Below are 13382 nucleotides of genomic sequence, written 5' to 3'. Positions count from 1 at the left end.
ATCCCAGTTGTCAACGGGCAGGAGGTGGGGTACACCCTGAACTGGTTGGCTGCCAATTGCAAGTCACATCGAGACAAACAGCCGCACTCACAAACACACCTAGGGGCAATTTCGAGTGTCCAATTAATGTTGCATATTTTTGGAATGTGGGAGGAAACCGGAGTGGCTGGAGGAAACCCACACAGGCACAGGGAAAACATGCAAACTCCACACGGGGGGATCCGGGATTGATCCGGGGACCTCAGAACTGTGAGGTCAACACTTAACAAGCTGCGCCACCGTGCCACCAACTAGAAATATTCTGTCATTAATTGAAATGATTTAATTTTGAAATAATGTAAATTATCAGTGCAAGCAACCTATAAAATGCATTGAACATCAGTACAAATGTTTAAAATTTTCATGAATGTTTATTGACTTTCATCAGTTTTTTTGAAATCACATCTTCTGCAGAGTAATTCCATCATGTCCATCACTTCCTGTGGAAAAATCCCATAATGGAAGCTTGTTTCGTCGCTTTGTTCTCTGTCGTTTTCTTCTGAATCTTCTTATCATTGCTCACCGAGGCTTTCGCTCCGGCGTGATTTTTCACTGCCACTTGCACGGCGGCGGGAGCGGTGCTTTCGTCTTCAGAGTAAGACTCACTCTCATAGCATTTCTCCGTCACTGCAACCACAGAACAGGGTCAAAACCACGAGCAGGATAAAGATGACATTCATGCATTTCTTACCAATGCAACCTTCGTCATCGACGAAAGTTCGAGACTTAAGCACACGTCTGCGCTTGCGTATTTTAGTATTCTCGGAGAGTCCGGGCTATAAAGAGACATACTTTCTTCTTTATCATGATCAGTACATGATATGGGATAAATCTGGTTATATTTACATGTGAAATGGGTTCCTCAGAAGGCGCTGGCGAAAGTTCTTTCCTTGCCGTCAATTGTGGAGAATCTGGAATGACTGCAGACAGTGCAAATAATTAATATTTTTACTGGAATATTTATGGATTTTTAAAGAGAAATATACCTGCCAACAAAGTGAAAAATACCGACAATAGAACCTTATGGAGATCCTCCACAGTGGTTCATTATACAAAAGACGGTTCACATCAGGGTATGTACAAAATTCACAAGTTCAGTAATTACTATCTTACAATTATGAATACAGTGGACTCCCACATTTTTTGGACAAAGTCTTTCATGTATTTTTGCAGAAATCCCTGCTTACATTTTTTTCCTCTATTACACAGGAAAATTAATTACTCACAGATTTTCTTGATTTGAAGTCGGGCTAAGTACCCAACTTGTCCCCGGCACCATGTCATAAAAAAAGCACGCTGAATTTTTAATTCTTATGAATTTTACTAAATGATATTTCATTGTTACATTTAATAAAGCCGAGTAGTATAGCACAGTACGGTCAATAGTCAGGAAACATTTTGGTTTTAATATAAATCATAAAAATAATTTCAACACTACATTTCAACATCTAATGGCCTTTTCATCTATCATGTTTTAATGAAATAATACAGAAATCCATCCATTATCCAAGCTGCTTATCCTCACAAGGGTCATGGGAAAGCCAGAGCCTATCCCAGCAAGCTTCGGGTGAAAGGCGGACTACACCCTGAACTGGTCGACAATACAGAAATTTAATCTGAAAAGAAATTGTCATTTGAAAGTAAATCTCAAAGTCTATTATCCAGTTACAGCGGACGAGTACAGCCCAACCGGACTATCCAGGATAAAAGCACCAAACCCAGAAATCAACAATAAAACAAGCTCTAGAAAGACAAGAAAATCAATTGCAAAAATCCTCAAAACATTTATGAAGCAGCCATCCAATTCTAATACAGATACAGATAAAAGGTACGGAGCCACAGACATGATGACGTGAAAAAAAAAAATAGTTTGTGAGCACGAAGAAGTAGTTTCAGTTGCATGACCTACTAAGTTGTGCGCACAAACAACTAATTCATATGCAAACTACTACGCGTACTGTGTGCACACAATAGTTACAACGTGCACATTATGTAATTTTTTGTGCACATGGAGTAGCTAATGCATGCGCACGAAGAAGCCGTGGCTCCGTACGGGACTGCAGCGCAACCAAATCGAGTGCACCTTTTGTGGACTGTCTGCGAACGATGCATCCAAAACTGCAACAACCTGAGATGCTTTCACGGTCAGTTTATTTTCTCATCAATATCCCACAGTCTCCATTGTGTAGCTTATGAGCTCATTCTTTAGCCTCACCTCGACCTTCAACTTCGAGGTGCGCTTGATTTGCCTATCCTCCTGTCCAATATGGAGCCGTTACTACTTCATGCACACCCTATTTCATAAGCACAAACAACTAATTTGTACATACAAAATAACTATTTCGTGCGGACAAAGAAGCACAGTAGTTTGTGCGCACAATATAATAGTTTGTGGGCAAGAAGTAATGCATTGCAGTAGTTTGTGCACACCAAATAGCAGTTCGTGGGCACAAAGTAGCATTTTGTGTGTACAAAGTACCCCCCCATGTCAATTCTGGGGGTCCATTAAACGACATTTTTAAAGATCTTACAGTCTGCATGCATTGAAGCCGAATTGGGGAAGTGACCTATCAAATCTCATAAAACGAGCTGTGTGGTTTTTGGCATCAAATTTTGTTTAATGCGCATGATGGTTACCTCCAGGACTACAGTGGACCAATACAGCACAACTGGACATATGCGGCAAATATAAAAACTGTAGAGGTCTTTTCACATTGTGCATGCAAAGCCACAAGTAAATGGGGATCAAGCCCAAATTTGCGAGTTCTGACGTCACTGCCAGCCCATACTAATTTCATGACATGATCCATTCATCCATTTTCTTCACCGGTTATCCTCACGAGGGTCGCGGGAAGTGCTGGAGCCTATCCCAGCTGTCAATGGGCGGCAGGCAGGGTACACCCTGAACTAGTTGTCAGTCAATCGCAGGGCACATCGAGACAAACAGTCGCACTCACAATCACACCTAGGGGCAAATTAGAGTCTCTAATTAATGTTGCATGTTTTTAGAATCTGGGAGGAAACTGGAGTGCCCGCAGGAAACCCACAAAGGCGGGTCTGGGATTGAACCCAGGACCTCAGAACTGTGAGGCCAACGCTTTACCGCCTTCATGACATGGTATGATATCGTAGTTTATTTGGTGTAAATGGTAGCTGTAACGTTATTTGGCTGTGTGCACTGGAGCATTCGTTGTGCATTCGAGCACAACAGTTGCAGGCCCAAACAGGAAGTGATGTGGAGAAATGAGGCATGGCGATGTAAACAAATCTATTTTACTCATCATTGTGAATATACTATTCATGCGACTCATCTAAAAATATATATATATTTAATTCTTCTACAATATTTGCTTTAACGTTTCAGTATGTATGTATTCAGTATGACTCAGCCAACTGGGTGGACAGCGACCCCGCTAATGGGTAAGACATTATTTTTACCGTCTTCTTCTTCGCTGCTGTCAGACGCTGGCTTCTTGATCCTTCGACGCTTCTTCTTCTCCATCTTCTCCTCCTCACTGTCAGAACTCTCTTGACGTTTGGTTTTGCTTCAGGAATAACAAAAATAAATAAATAAAACAAAAGCTCATCACCATAAAATAAACCCCATTGGCAGTCGCTTGACTATGTAGACTAATTATTATTGACAGCAGTCACTGTGATTTGACGGGTGGGTACATCCCCGCGCGCCATAACACTCTAATATGCAGTTGAGCATTAAAAATCACGCGCGTAAAATTTGTTCCGAGTACAAATACGTAGATATTGATTGATAGAGATATTGCTTATTTTGTGTAGTCTTGACCAATGTTCCCTCTATGCTGCCACATTGCACAATTTTGCACTTGTCGCACACTCTCAGCGCAGAACCACAGCCTGATGTCTTTTTTTTTTTTTTTTTGTAAACGTAGAAGCGCATGGTCTTTAACAAGAGCTGCTGCTCAGCCTACTTCTACTTCCTAGTTTTCCTGACACTGCCCCCCTCTGCTCTTAAAGGGGTACACTCATAATTACAAACAGAACACACACCTGCAACTTTATATCTGCGGTCATGACTAACAACACCCGTACTTTTTTCAAATGTGGGTAACTGTGACAGTCCTCAAGTCTCCAAAGTGAGACCCCCACAAACCAGTAAACGCATGGACAACATTTTCCCTGTTCTGTACGTCGTACCATGACAACACTGACTGCTGGAGAAAAATTCCTCGTGTGTTTGACACACTTTGCCATTAAAGCTGATTCTGGTGAATGCGTAACTTCATCCCAAAGCCATCACCTCACACCTGTATCTGGCTCTGCATATGCGACTCATGCAGCAAATAAACAAATCTTACAATTGCCAAATAAAAATATCCCCAACAAAAATTTGACTAATGCCCATCGCATGAAAGTGGCTATTAATCTTCACCAAACCTTCGCTGCAAATTTATAGGCAGAGACAGTGCATGAGGGCAGTTATTACCACAAATGCAAAACACAATGTCAGAATTTTTGTGTTGGATCTCATGGATTCATGGAGATGATATACCTAATGTATTATCTAATCATTGTAAAGTGTCACCAACCTAGAGTCTTTCTTGTTGTTCTTTGGTGGTTCCGGCGTGACCTTTTCTTCTTGCTTTTTTTCCGGCTGTTGCAGCTGCGACGAGGAAGACTGCATTGTCTCGTCTTCCGTCTTCTTCACAGGCTTCTCTTGTTTCTCTGATAGAGAATTTGCTTTGTTTCACTAATAATTTCACATTAGCATGTGTGTGTATTGTCCATCACTCCTGCACTTGAGCGTTGGGGTTTTTTTTTGTAAAGAATTTATTATTCACTTACTTGTTTTTTTATTGCCAAAAAAGTTCATCAGGTGATTGGATTTTGCTGATGCTTTACCTTTGGGGACATCCACCTTAAAAAAATAAAATATGTATATGACACACCTGCTGTTTTCTTTTAATAAGATACTCCCAAAAAACAATTTGACTTGGTTAGTCTGAAAATATTTTTTTTTTTTACTAAAAATAACATACTGTATATTTGCTCATCTGTACAGTGTTTCAGAGACATATTTTGACAGGTAGAATAACAGCATGCACTTCCATCTGATGGCACAAGGTACATAATTGACCTGTGCGTCCACCTGTTGTCATTCAAAAAACTGAATAGCCATGCCAGGCACACATTGAGTGATACCCGATGCACACAAAGACAATTGGCTGTTTTTGTGTCAATTTTGTCTTATCAAATGCCAGACAGTCTCATGTTTTCTAAGATTGTTGTATAAGATTATACTTACTATTTTAGGTGTTGTGAATGGTTTTATCACAATTTTAGGATGCGAAACCACTTGACAATCTTAAATAATGAACATGTTCAACATTTCATGTTTTTGGGGAATGCCAGCAGCTCCTGAGTTATAAATCCGTGAACTATGATGTGGGACAGAATACAGCCAATCAAGAAGCGTCCTGACAAAGCAAAAGGAAAACACCTCCCCAATGTCTTTTTTTTTTTTTTTTTTAAATAAAAGTGGGTCGCTGGGTCCCCTTCTCGTGAGATGTGCCTGGAACACTTCACCAGGAAGGCGTCCAGGAGGCATCCGAATCAGAAGCCACCTAATCACCCATTTTCTCAATTCGGAGAAGGGGCTCCACTCTGACACCCTCCGGGATGACAGAGCTTCTCATCGTATGTTCAAATGATAGCCCAGACACCCTGTGGACGAAACTCATTTTGGCCACTTGTATCCAGGATCTTGTTCTTTCAGTCATGCCCCACAGCTCGTGACCAGAGGTGAGAGTAGGAACATAGCTCAACCGGTATATAAAGAGCTTTGCCTTTTGACTTAGCTCCTTCTTTATTACAACGGACTAATACAATTCACCTCCTTCACTTGGGGCAGGATCTCGTCCCCGACCCGGAGAGGGCACACCACCCTTTTCCGACTGAGGACCATGGTCTCAGATTTGGAGATGCTGATTCTCATCCCAGCTGCTTCACACTCAACTGCGAACCACTCCAGTGATAGTTGGAGATCATGGCATGACGAAGCCAACAGAACCATATCATCTGCAAAAAGCAGAGATGCAATTCTGAGACCACCCCCTCTACGCCTTATCTGTGCCAGAAATTCTGTCCATAAAAGTTATGGATAGAATCATTAACAAAGGGCAGCCTTGGTAGAGTCCGACCTTCACTGGAAATGAGATGTGAACAATTCAGGAAGAACTGCATTGTTAGGCCGGGTTCCAATTGGTTCTCAGTTCTCAATGCTCAACTCCATTGGGGAGTTAGTGAGAGTACCGATTTTGATCTCCAAAGCTGGTGGTGGAGTCCAAACTATTTTGTAAGTGTAACAATTATCATTTTTTTGTGTGAATTTAATTAGCAACTGAACATGATTTTTGGGTGGTGTTGTGTTAATGTTGGTGTGCAGTGGTATTTGATCGGAATTCAAGGTATAGTAGCAGCTTAAAATATGTAGTGCGGTGTTTGGGAATGCTGAATAAGATGATGGTTTTTTTTTTATTTCCTGAAAAATAAGCATTTTGAATACGTGAATATCCCACTCAACCATGACATTACTGGCGTCGCCTCAGTAGAGGTTGTATGGTGACAAACCTCGGCTGCTGTTTCCTGAGGATCTGCCTTCACCTCTTTACCACCGTCTTGGCTCTTAACCGCTAGGACTTTACCGGCGAACATTCCCATGATGCCTTTGGTCGGCACGGATTCGGAACCGGCGTCACCATTAATGGAAGGCTTCTTGCTCTGTTGCGGCTCCGGAACAGGAAGAGCCGGAGCTTGCCGAGAGTTGCTTTCCAGTGAGGACATGGGAACGGCACCGGGGCAGTGGATGGCGCTGTACCTGCCATGGATAAATGCGGTCATCACATATGCTGGGGAAAATGTGGAACTTTCAAAGTACCATTGTGTTTGGGCCATGTGAACTGCTGTCAAAATGTAGTTCTGAAAACAAAAACTGATTTAGCGAGAGCAAAAAGTCTGATATTTTATACTTTTTTTCTCAGTTTAAAGGGTTAATAGAGTTACATTCCAGTCAAAAGAAGTTTAAAATTTTAATCCAAAAAGAATGTATTTTTTTTTCTAATTTGTGCCCCCTAGGCAAGTTTATTTGTGTCCCCTTGGCAAGTTTTCAATCCCTCAACTTTCTACACCGCTTATTTTGTTTTCAATAATCTATGAAACATTTTTAATTTTTTTACTTTTTTGGGGGGCAGAACGAGACAGAACTCTACACTGAAACTAACTGTTTGCTTATTTGCCCAAATTTTTGGATTCGTACAGGTGGACAAGTGTCCAGTCATTTGAGGAAGAAAAAAAAACTTGGAGGGCGGACACACGATGGGTTTCCATTGTGGTTTCTAAGCCAATCATAAATAATGAAGAGTCGGTACCTTCTGTCTGTTTGAATCTGTGCGCGTGCGTCAGTTTGGGCTCCCGGGTACACATAGCTAAGTTTTGTGGCAGCAAGCCAATAGCTGCACAATTAATGGAATTACAGTGAAGAAAGTAAGTATTTGAACACCCTGCTATATTGCAATTTCTCCCACTTAGAAATCATGGAGGCGTATAAAATTTTCATCGTAGGTGCATGTCCACTGTGAGAGAGATAATCTAAAAACAAAATCCAGAAATCACAATGTATGATTTTTTTTGTGCGATACAGCTGCAAATAAGTATTTGAACACCTGAGAAAACCAATGTTAATATTTGGTACAGTAGTCTTTCTTTGGAATTACAGAGGTCAAACGTTTCCTGTAGTTGTTCACCAGGTTTGGACACACTGCAGGAGGGATTTTGGCCCACTCCTCCACACAGATCTTCTCTAGATCACACAGTTTCTAGGCTGTCGCTGAGAAACACAGAGTTTCAGCTCCCTCCAAAGATTTTCTATTGGGTTTAGGTCTGGAGACGGGCTAGGCCACGCCAGAATCTTGATGTGCTTCTTACAGAGCCACTACTTGGTTTTCCTGGCTGTGTGCTTCTGGTCGTTGTCATGTTGAAAGACCCAGCCACGACCCATCTTCAATGCTCTGACTGAAGGAAAGAGGTTGTTCCCCAAAATCTCACAATACATGGCCGCGGTCATCCTCTCCTTAATACAGGGCAGTCGTCCTGTCCCATGTGCAGTAAAACACCCCCAAAGCATGATACTACCACCCCCATGCTTCACAGTAAGGATGATGTTCTTGGGATGGAACTCATCATTCTTCTTCCTCCTCCAAACACGGTTAGTGGAATTATGATATTAGCCATGTTACAAGTTTGAGTCTTCCTGATTGTATGGGGTGGACAGGTGTCTTTATGCAGCAAACAACCTCACACAGGCGCATCTGATTCAGGATAATATATGGAGAGGAGGAGGACTTTTAAAGGCGGACTAACAGGTCATTGAGGGTCAGAATTCTAGCGGATAGACAGGTGTTCAAATACTTATTTGCAGTTGTATCACACAAATAAATCATTAAAAAAAATTATATAATGTGATTTCTGGATTTTTCTTTTTAGATTATCTCTCTCACAGTGGACATGCACCTACGATGATAATTTCAGACCCCTCCATGATTTCTTAGTGGAAGAACTTGTAATATACAGTCAGCAGGGTGTTCAAATACTTATTTTCTTCACAGTAGTTCCAAAGCTGAACCCCACTGCAACAATGTGGGAACATTTGGGATTCAAGGCCGATGAACGCAGCCATCTCACTAAGACCAATTACTTGGTCAGTCGAATTTGTATGAAGTCATAACAGAGACAACACAACGTAAATCCTCAACATTGCAAAATTGATTTGAAACACAACCTTCCCGCCCATTTTTTTTTTTTTTAGCTGGGAACAAAAAAACACGGTGGGAGATTTCCCGTCAGCTTGAAATAAAGGAACACATTGCCCAACAATACAAATACAAACAAGACAGCGCATATGGTGCACGTATACTCCCATTATATACAGTATTGCGTTACTATTGTCAGAGACCATGTTGACAAAGCAGTGTTTAAAGAAAGGCCAAAGAGATTTAAAATGTAGTATAAATCTTATGTTACGTTCATCTTGCCACTTAGCACTTTCTTAACCAACTGCAAACATAATAAACAGTAAATTGCCTGTTCATGTTTATATCTTTGTGCCAAATTTGAGTATTTGTAGAATTGGAAGACCGAGTGTTTTATTTATTCATTCTCAATACCGCTTATCCTGATCAGGGTCGCACTCGCATTCACACAGTCACTGAGTGGAAACTGAACCAACTTGCACCAAAGTCAGGTCAGTGGACCACTACACCATCAGTGACTTATTTATTTTATTTTACTAACTGTTCTACATTACAATGTCAGTGTTCATGATTTTTGGAATTTTAATTAAAAGTGAGTTCTTCTGACAAAGGATGTATTTGATTTTTTATGCATTATATCAGTGCCATAAAAGGCATTAATTTTATCGACAGTGTAAAAAAATACAGTAACTTCTGTTATACATATGTGCAATATAGTGGAGCGAAAAGAGAATCCTGATATAGTGGAGGGTTCCTGTATCTCTCTCGTAAAAATACATTGTTGTGACTCAACTGTTTCCATGACGTGTGCCTGGGGACTCACATAGTCTCAAGTGTAAAATGATCTATGATACAGTCATTTTAAAAATTATTTTCATGAGGAAAGACTCTAAAGTGTATAAATGATCTAGGAAACAGTCATTTTTTAAAAAGTTTTGAATGAAGTAATAGCTTAATCAAGAATAACAGGAACTTATTTTCAAAAGATTCCTATCAGATTCGTTCAGTGCTGGGGACACTGTCCCAAATGTTCCTTGACCTTTTAAAGTATTACAACTGTTTCCGAACAGGGTTTTGGCACCTCTATATTCTCCTCGAACGGAATTTAGACAATAGTTCCCTCTTTTCAAAAACACAGTAATTTCTCTTTAAGTCCTAGTTCCAGGAGGATAATGGTCCAGCAGTCAAAATACATTATCAGCGTGTAATCGGATTATTCCCCAAACAACTGACAAATTACTTTTCAAATATCTGGGCATTGCTCAGATATCCACAGAACATGTTGCTTAATGTGGCATTTTATAAACACTTAACAAGGAATTACTTCAGATTAATCGCCAGTTTAAATCTAAATCTAACTTCTTCATTGAATCACATTTTATTCTCTACTGGTACATGTACAATGTATATGTCATACTTGCTACAGTTGAGTAGGTTGTCTTTGACAATATCATAGTCAACGGTGTATAGCGGCCCGCTATCCCTTAGTAGAGCTTTCTGGACGCTGTAAACGTGCATGCTCACAATCAAACTCATCTTGGATTTTAAATCTGCAAAAATGAAACAAACAAACAACAAACAAACAAACACACACACACACACACACAAAATTAGAATGACAGAATATGTAAATGTGGGATAAATAATGAAATGGGGATGAATTCCCACACCTTCCAGTTGTTCCTCGCGCACCAATGACACTTTATGAGTCTGGAAAAGAAACAATACTTTAAATAATTATAAATAATCCAATGTAATCCCCACCCAAAATATGTAACAAGTTTTTTTAAGCACACCGTTTGGCCATTGTCCACAAACTTTCCTGACACCAAGTATGTTGCATGGAGCCTAGCTGAGCTCTCCTTCCTTTTGTGATCCAGGTAGTGATACAGCATTCTGGATAAAAATAAATAAAATATTGAATTTCGTCATTTTTTTGTGTTAATTACTCCTATATGTTTTCATTGAAATGAAACAAAACGACTCACTGTTTAGCTGTGTTGACATGGACTCCTAGTGTGAGGCTCAGCCATTTATATGTCACCTGTTCAATGTTGAACAAATTATTGTTAATAAATATTATCCTCCATGGGAATCTCAGACCGAGTCTCGTTGGCGTTGAGGTCACATTTGAAACTAAAATTATCAACAATCTAAAGCCTACTTCGCATAATTCGGAGTAGTTGTGTCTTTGCGTTTAAAAACAGATGATTGTTGGCGTTTAGAGTCGTTTTGGATTTATTTGACACACTATTTCAGAGATGAAATCAACGCAGAATTAGTCCTAAAAGCATTTCAAACAATATGACGCTGAACATCATACTGTATGTGAGATATAATTGAAAAAGGCTTTGGTCAATACATATGACTTGGAAGTTACAATACAGTGGACGTCGTCATTCGTTTTTTAAACGCCTTTTCCGAAATGAAACTGATGCCGAAGTAATCCAAATAGCATTTAAAACCAATTTTAACTTTTATTTGCCTTGTTATCGGCCCTCAATGTTTAGATTTATTTTAATTCGTCCGTTGTGTCAATAGACATTCGGCAACTACAAACGCCGATGCTGTCGTGGTTGAAAAGTGCACTCAAAAAAGCTAACTGCTAACGTGACAAAAAAGACACAAAATTACTTACTATCCTGTTGTGGTCGTTGACGTACTCGTCGATATTATCCAGGTAAAGCTCGTCCATTTTGTAAAATAATTGCATTTAAGAATCGTTTGAAAAAAACGAAACCGCGCGGGAATACGGCTTATTTACTTCCTGCAAGGCAATTACGTGTGCACGCATGCGCTCATTTCATTTCCAGTAGGTGCTGCCCCCTAAAGGATTTTGCCTGTAGCGAAACATGTCGAGGAAATATCTTCTAAAGTTCAAAGTATACTGTGTATGATAAAAAAAATAATATCCATCCATCCATTTACTGAGCCGCTGATACTCACAAGAGTCGCGTGAGTGCTGGAGCCTATCCCAGCAATCATCGGGCTGGAGGTGGGGTACACTCTGAACCGGTCGCCAGCCAATCCAGATATAACAGTCGCACTCACAATCACAAGGGCAATTTAGAGTCTCCAATTTATGGAGGTCTTTGGAATGTGGGAGGAAACCGGAGGAAGCACGGGGAAAACAAGCAAAGTCCACACAGGCGGGGCCGGGATTTGAACCCCCGTCCTCAGGAATGTGAGGCCAATGCTTTCACTAGTTGCTCCACAATTCCACCATGATTTATTTAAAAAAAAAAAAAAAAAAAAAAAAACTTATAATTGGTATGCATACTAGTAATTATCCGGAAATAGTTGTATATTGGTTGAAAAGGATTTGCAAATATTGTTTTCTGTTTTCATTTACCCAATACACATTTACACAACAACTACAGAGAGATTCAATTCAGTATCTTGAAAAATACTCAAACAAATATCCAAATTTGAACCCACATAAAATAACAAAGGACATTGACAGTTGCTTTGCTTACATTATTAAATATTCACATGGCATCTTTCCTTTTTCCTCATTACTCAATTTGCTCAAAATGTCCACACCGCAAATGAAGCTAATATACTTGGCTAGTAAAAAAAAAAAAAAAAAGATGATAAATCGTTGCTGTTTCCAAATTTTAAAAGCTCACCGAGCAGCTGCTGGCGTCGTTTACAAGATTAACTCTGCCTGTTCATCATTTTCTGCATATGTCTCATGCGTTTAACAAGAAGCTCAACATTTTCTGGACCGTTTGCTCTTTCTATGCTGCTGCATGCAAAAAAGACTTTTCATTCTCATCATCAGCTTATTGCGGAGTTAAACTCAACCCAATTTAAACCACCTAAACTGTTACGACAGGCTTTCAAAGTTAGTACAATCCGATTGGACATTGGAATTTCCCCTGCACTGAAAAAGTTTTTAATTTTGGATTAAAATGTGGTAAAATGTGAAAATAATCAAATGTATTTTAATACAGTTATCACTCTTTATCACGTGCAACCAATCCACATATTTAAATTAAGTAAATTCAAAGGATTTTGGGGGGAGCTAAGAACTTTTGGATGACCAAACCTCTCTTGGAACAGGAGAGGGTCACAGGGATAGTAAAACAGACCAAAATATAAATTCCGGGGAGGGGAGGTAAGGCAAGACTAGTTGCATACAAGGTCTAAATTAACCAAATCCAAGTGTACAAATACGTACAGTATGTCTTAAGTGGAGATTTAAATCTTTCTGCAGTGGGTAGGGCATTCTCTAGTACTGGTACCTGAATAGAGATTGAGCTAGAACCTGCTGACTTTCATTTCAGCACACAGCCACCAAAAGACCAGCATGTTGTGAGCATAAGCCCCAGCATGAAATATATATTTATCCCAGAACTGCAAACTGTGGGAGGACTGTTATATGCTTGGACCTTTGTTACTATTGTCAAAATTTAGTTCCTGTGTAAGTCAATTCAAAACTTTGAATCTCATCATTAGGTTATTCTGGAATTACTGTGGGACAATTTCTTTCTTTAATATTTAACAGAGGCTTTCAGAGAGGTAATTTCATTCTGTGTGATTGTAAATTGCATATGC

General features: G+C 39.8%; 1 protein-coding gene across 4 annotated transcripts; it reads right to left on the bottom strand.

Annotated features, from left to right (window-relative positions):
• Positions 1 to 390: 390 nt before the first annotated feature.
• On the bottom strand, positions 391 to 12422 carry pold3 (polymerase (DNA-directed), delta 3, accessory subunit). Of its 4 annotated transcripts, none has more exons than XM_061839995.1 (12): positions 12299 to 12422; positions 10811 to 10866; positions 10619 to 10718; positions 10493 to 10532; positions 10240 to 10372; positions 6646 to 6892; positions 4861 to 4933; positions 4605 to 4740; positions 3478 to 3584; positions 886 to 959; positions 731 to 815; positions 391 to 666 (listed from the first exon to the last, which is right to left on the bottom strand). In XM_061839995.1, exons 3-12 carry the CDS (start codon positions 10715 to 10717, stop codon positions 473 to 475), a joined length of 1188 nt encoding a protein of 395 aa, XP_061695979.1. In that variant the 5' UTR covers position 10718; positions 10811 to 10866; positions 12299 to 12422; the 3' UTR covers positions 391 to 472. The 4 variants fall into 4 exon arrangements, with proteins under 4 accessions (XP_061695979.1, XP_061695978.1, XP_061695977.1 ...); XM_061839994.1 differs by lacking the exon at positions 12299 to 12422 and adding an exon at positions 11769 to 12013; XM_061839993.1 differs by lacking the exon at positions 12299 to 12422 and adding an exon at positions 11461 to 11662.
• Positions 12423 to 13382: the final 960 nt, after the last annotated feature.

Source organism: Syngnathoides biaculeatus, chromosome 13, assembly GCF_019802595.1.
Source record: "Syngnathoides biaculeatus isolate LvHL_M chromosome 13, ASM1980259v1, whole genome shotgun sequence".
NCBI lineage: Eukaryota > Metazoa > Chordata > Actinopteri > Syngnathiformes > Syngnathidae > Syngnathoides > Syngnathoides biaculeatus.
The sequence above is the reverse complement of the archived record's forward strand: the minus strand, read 5'-3'. Positions and strand labels throughout refer to the sequence as shown.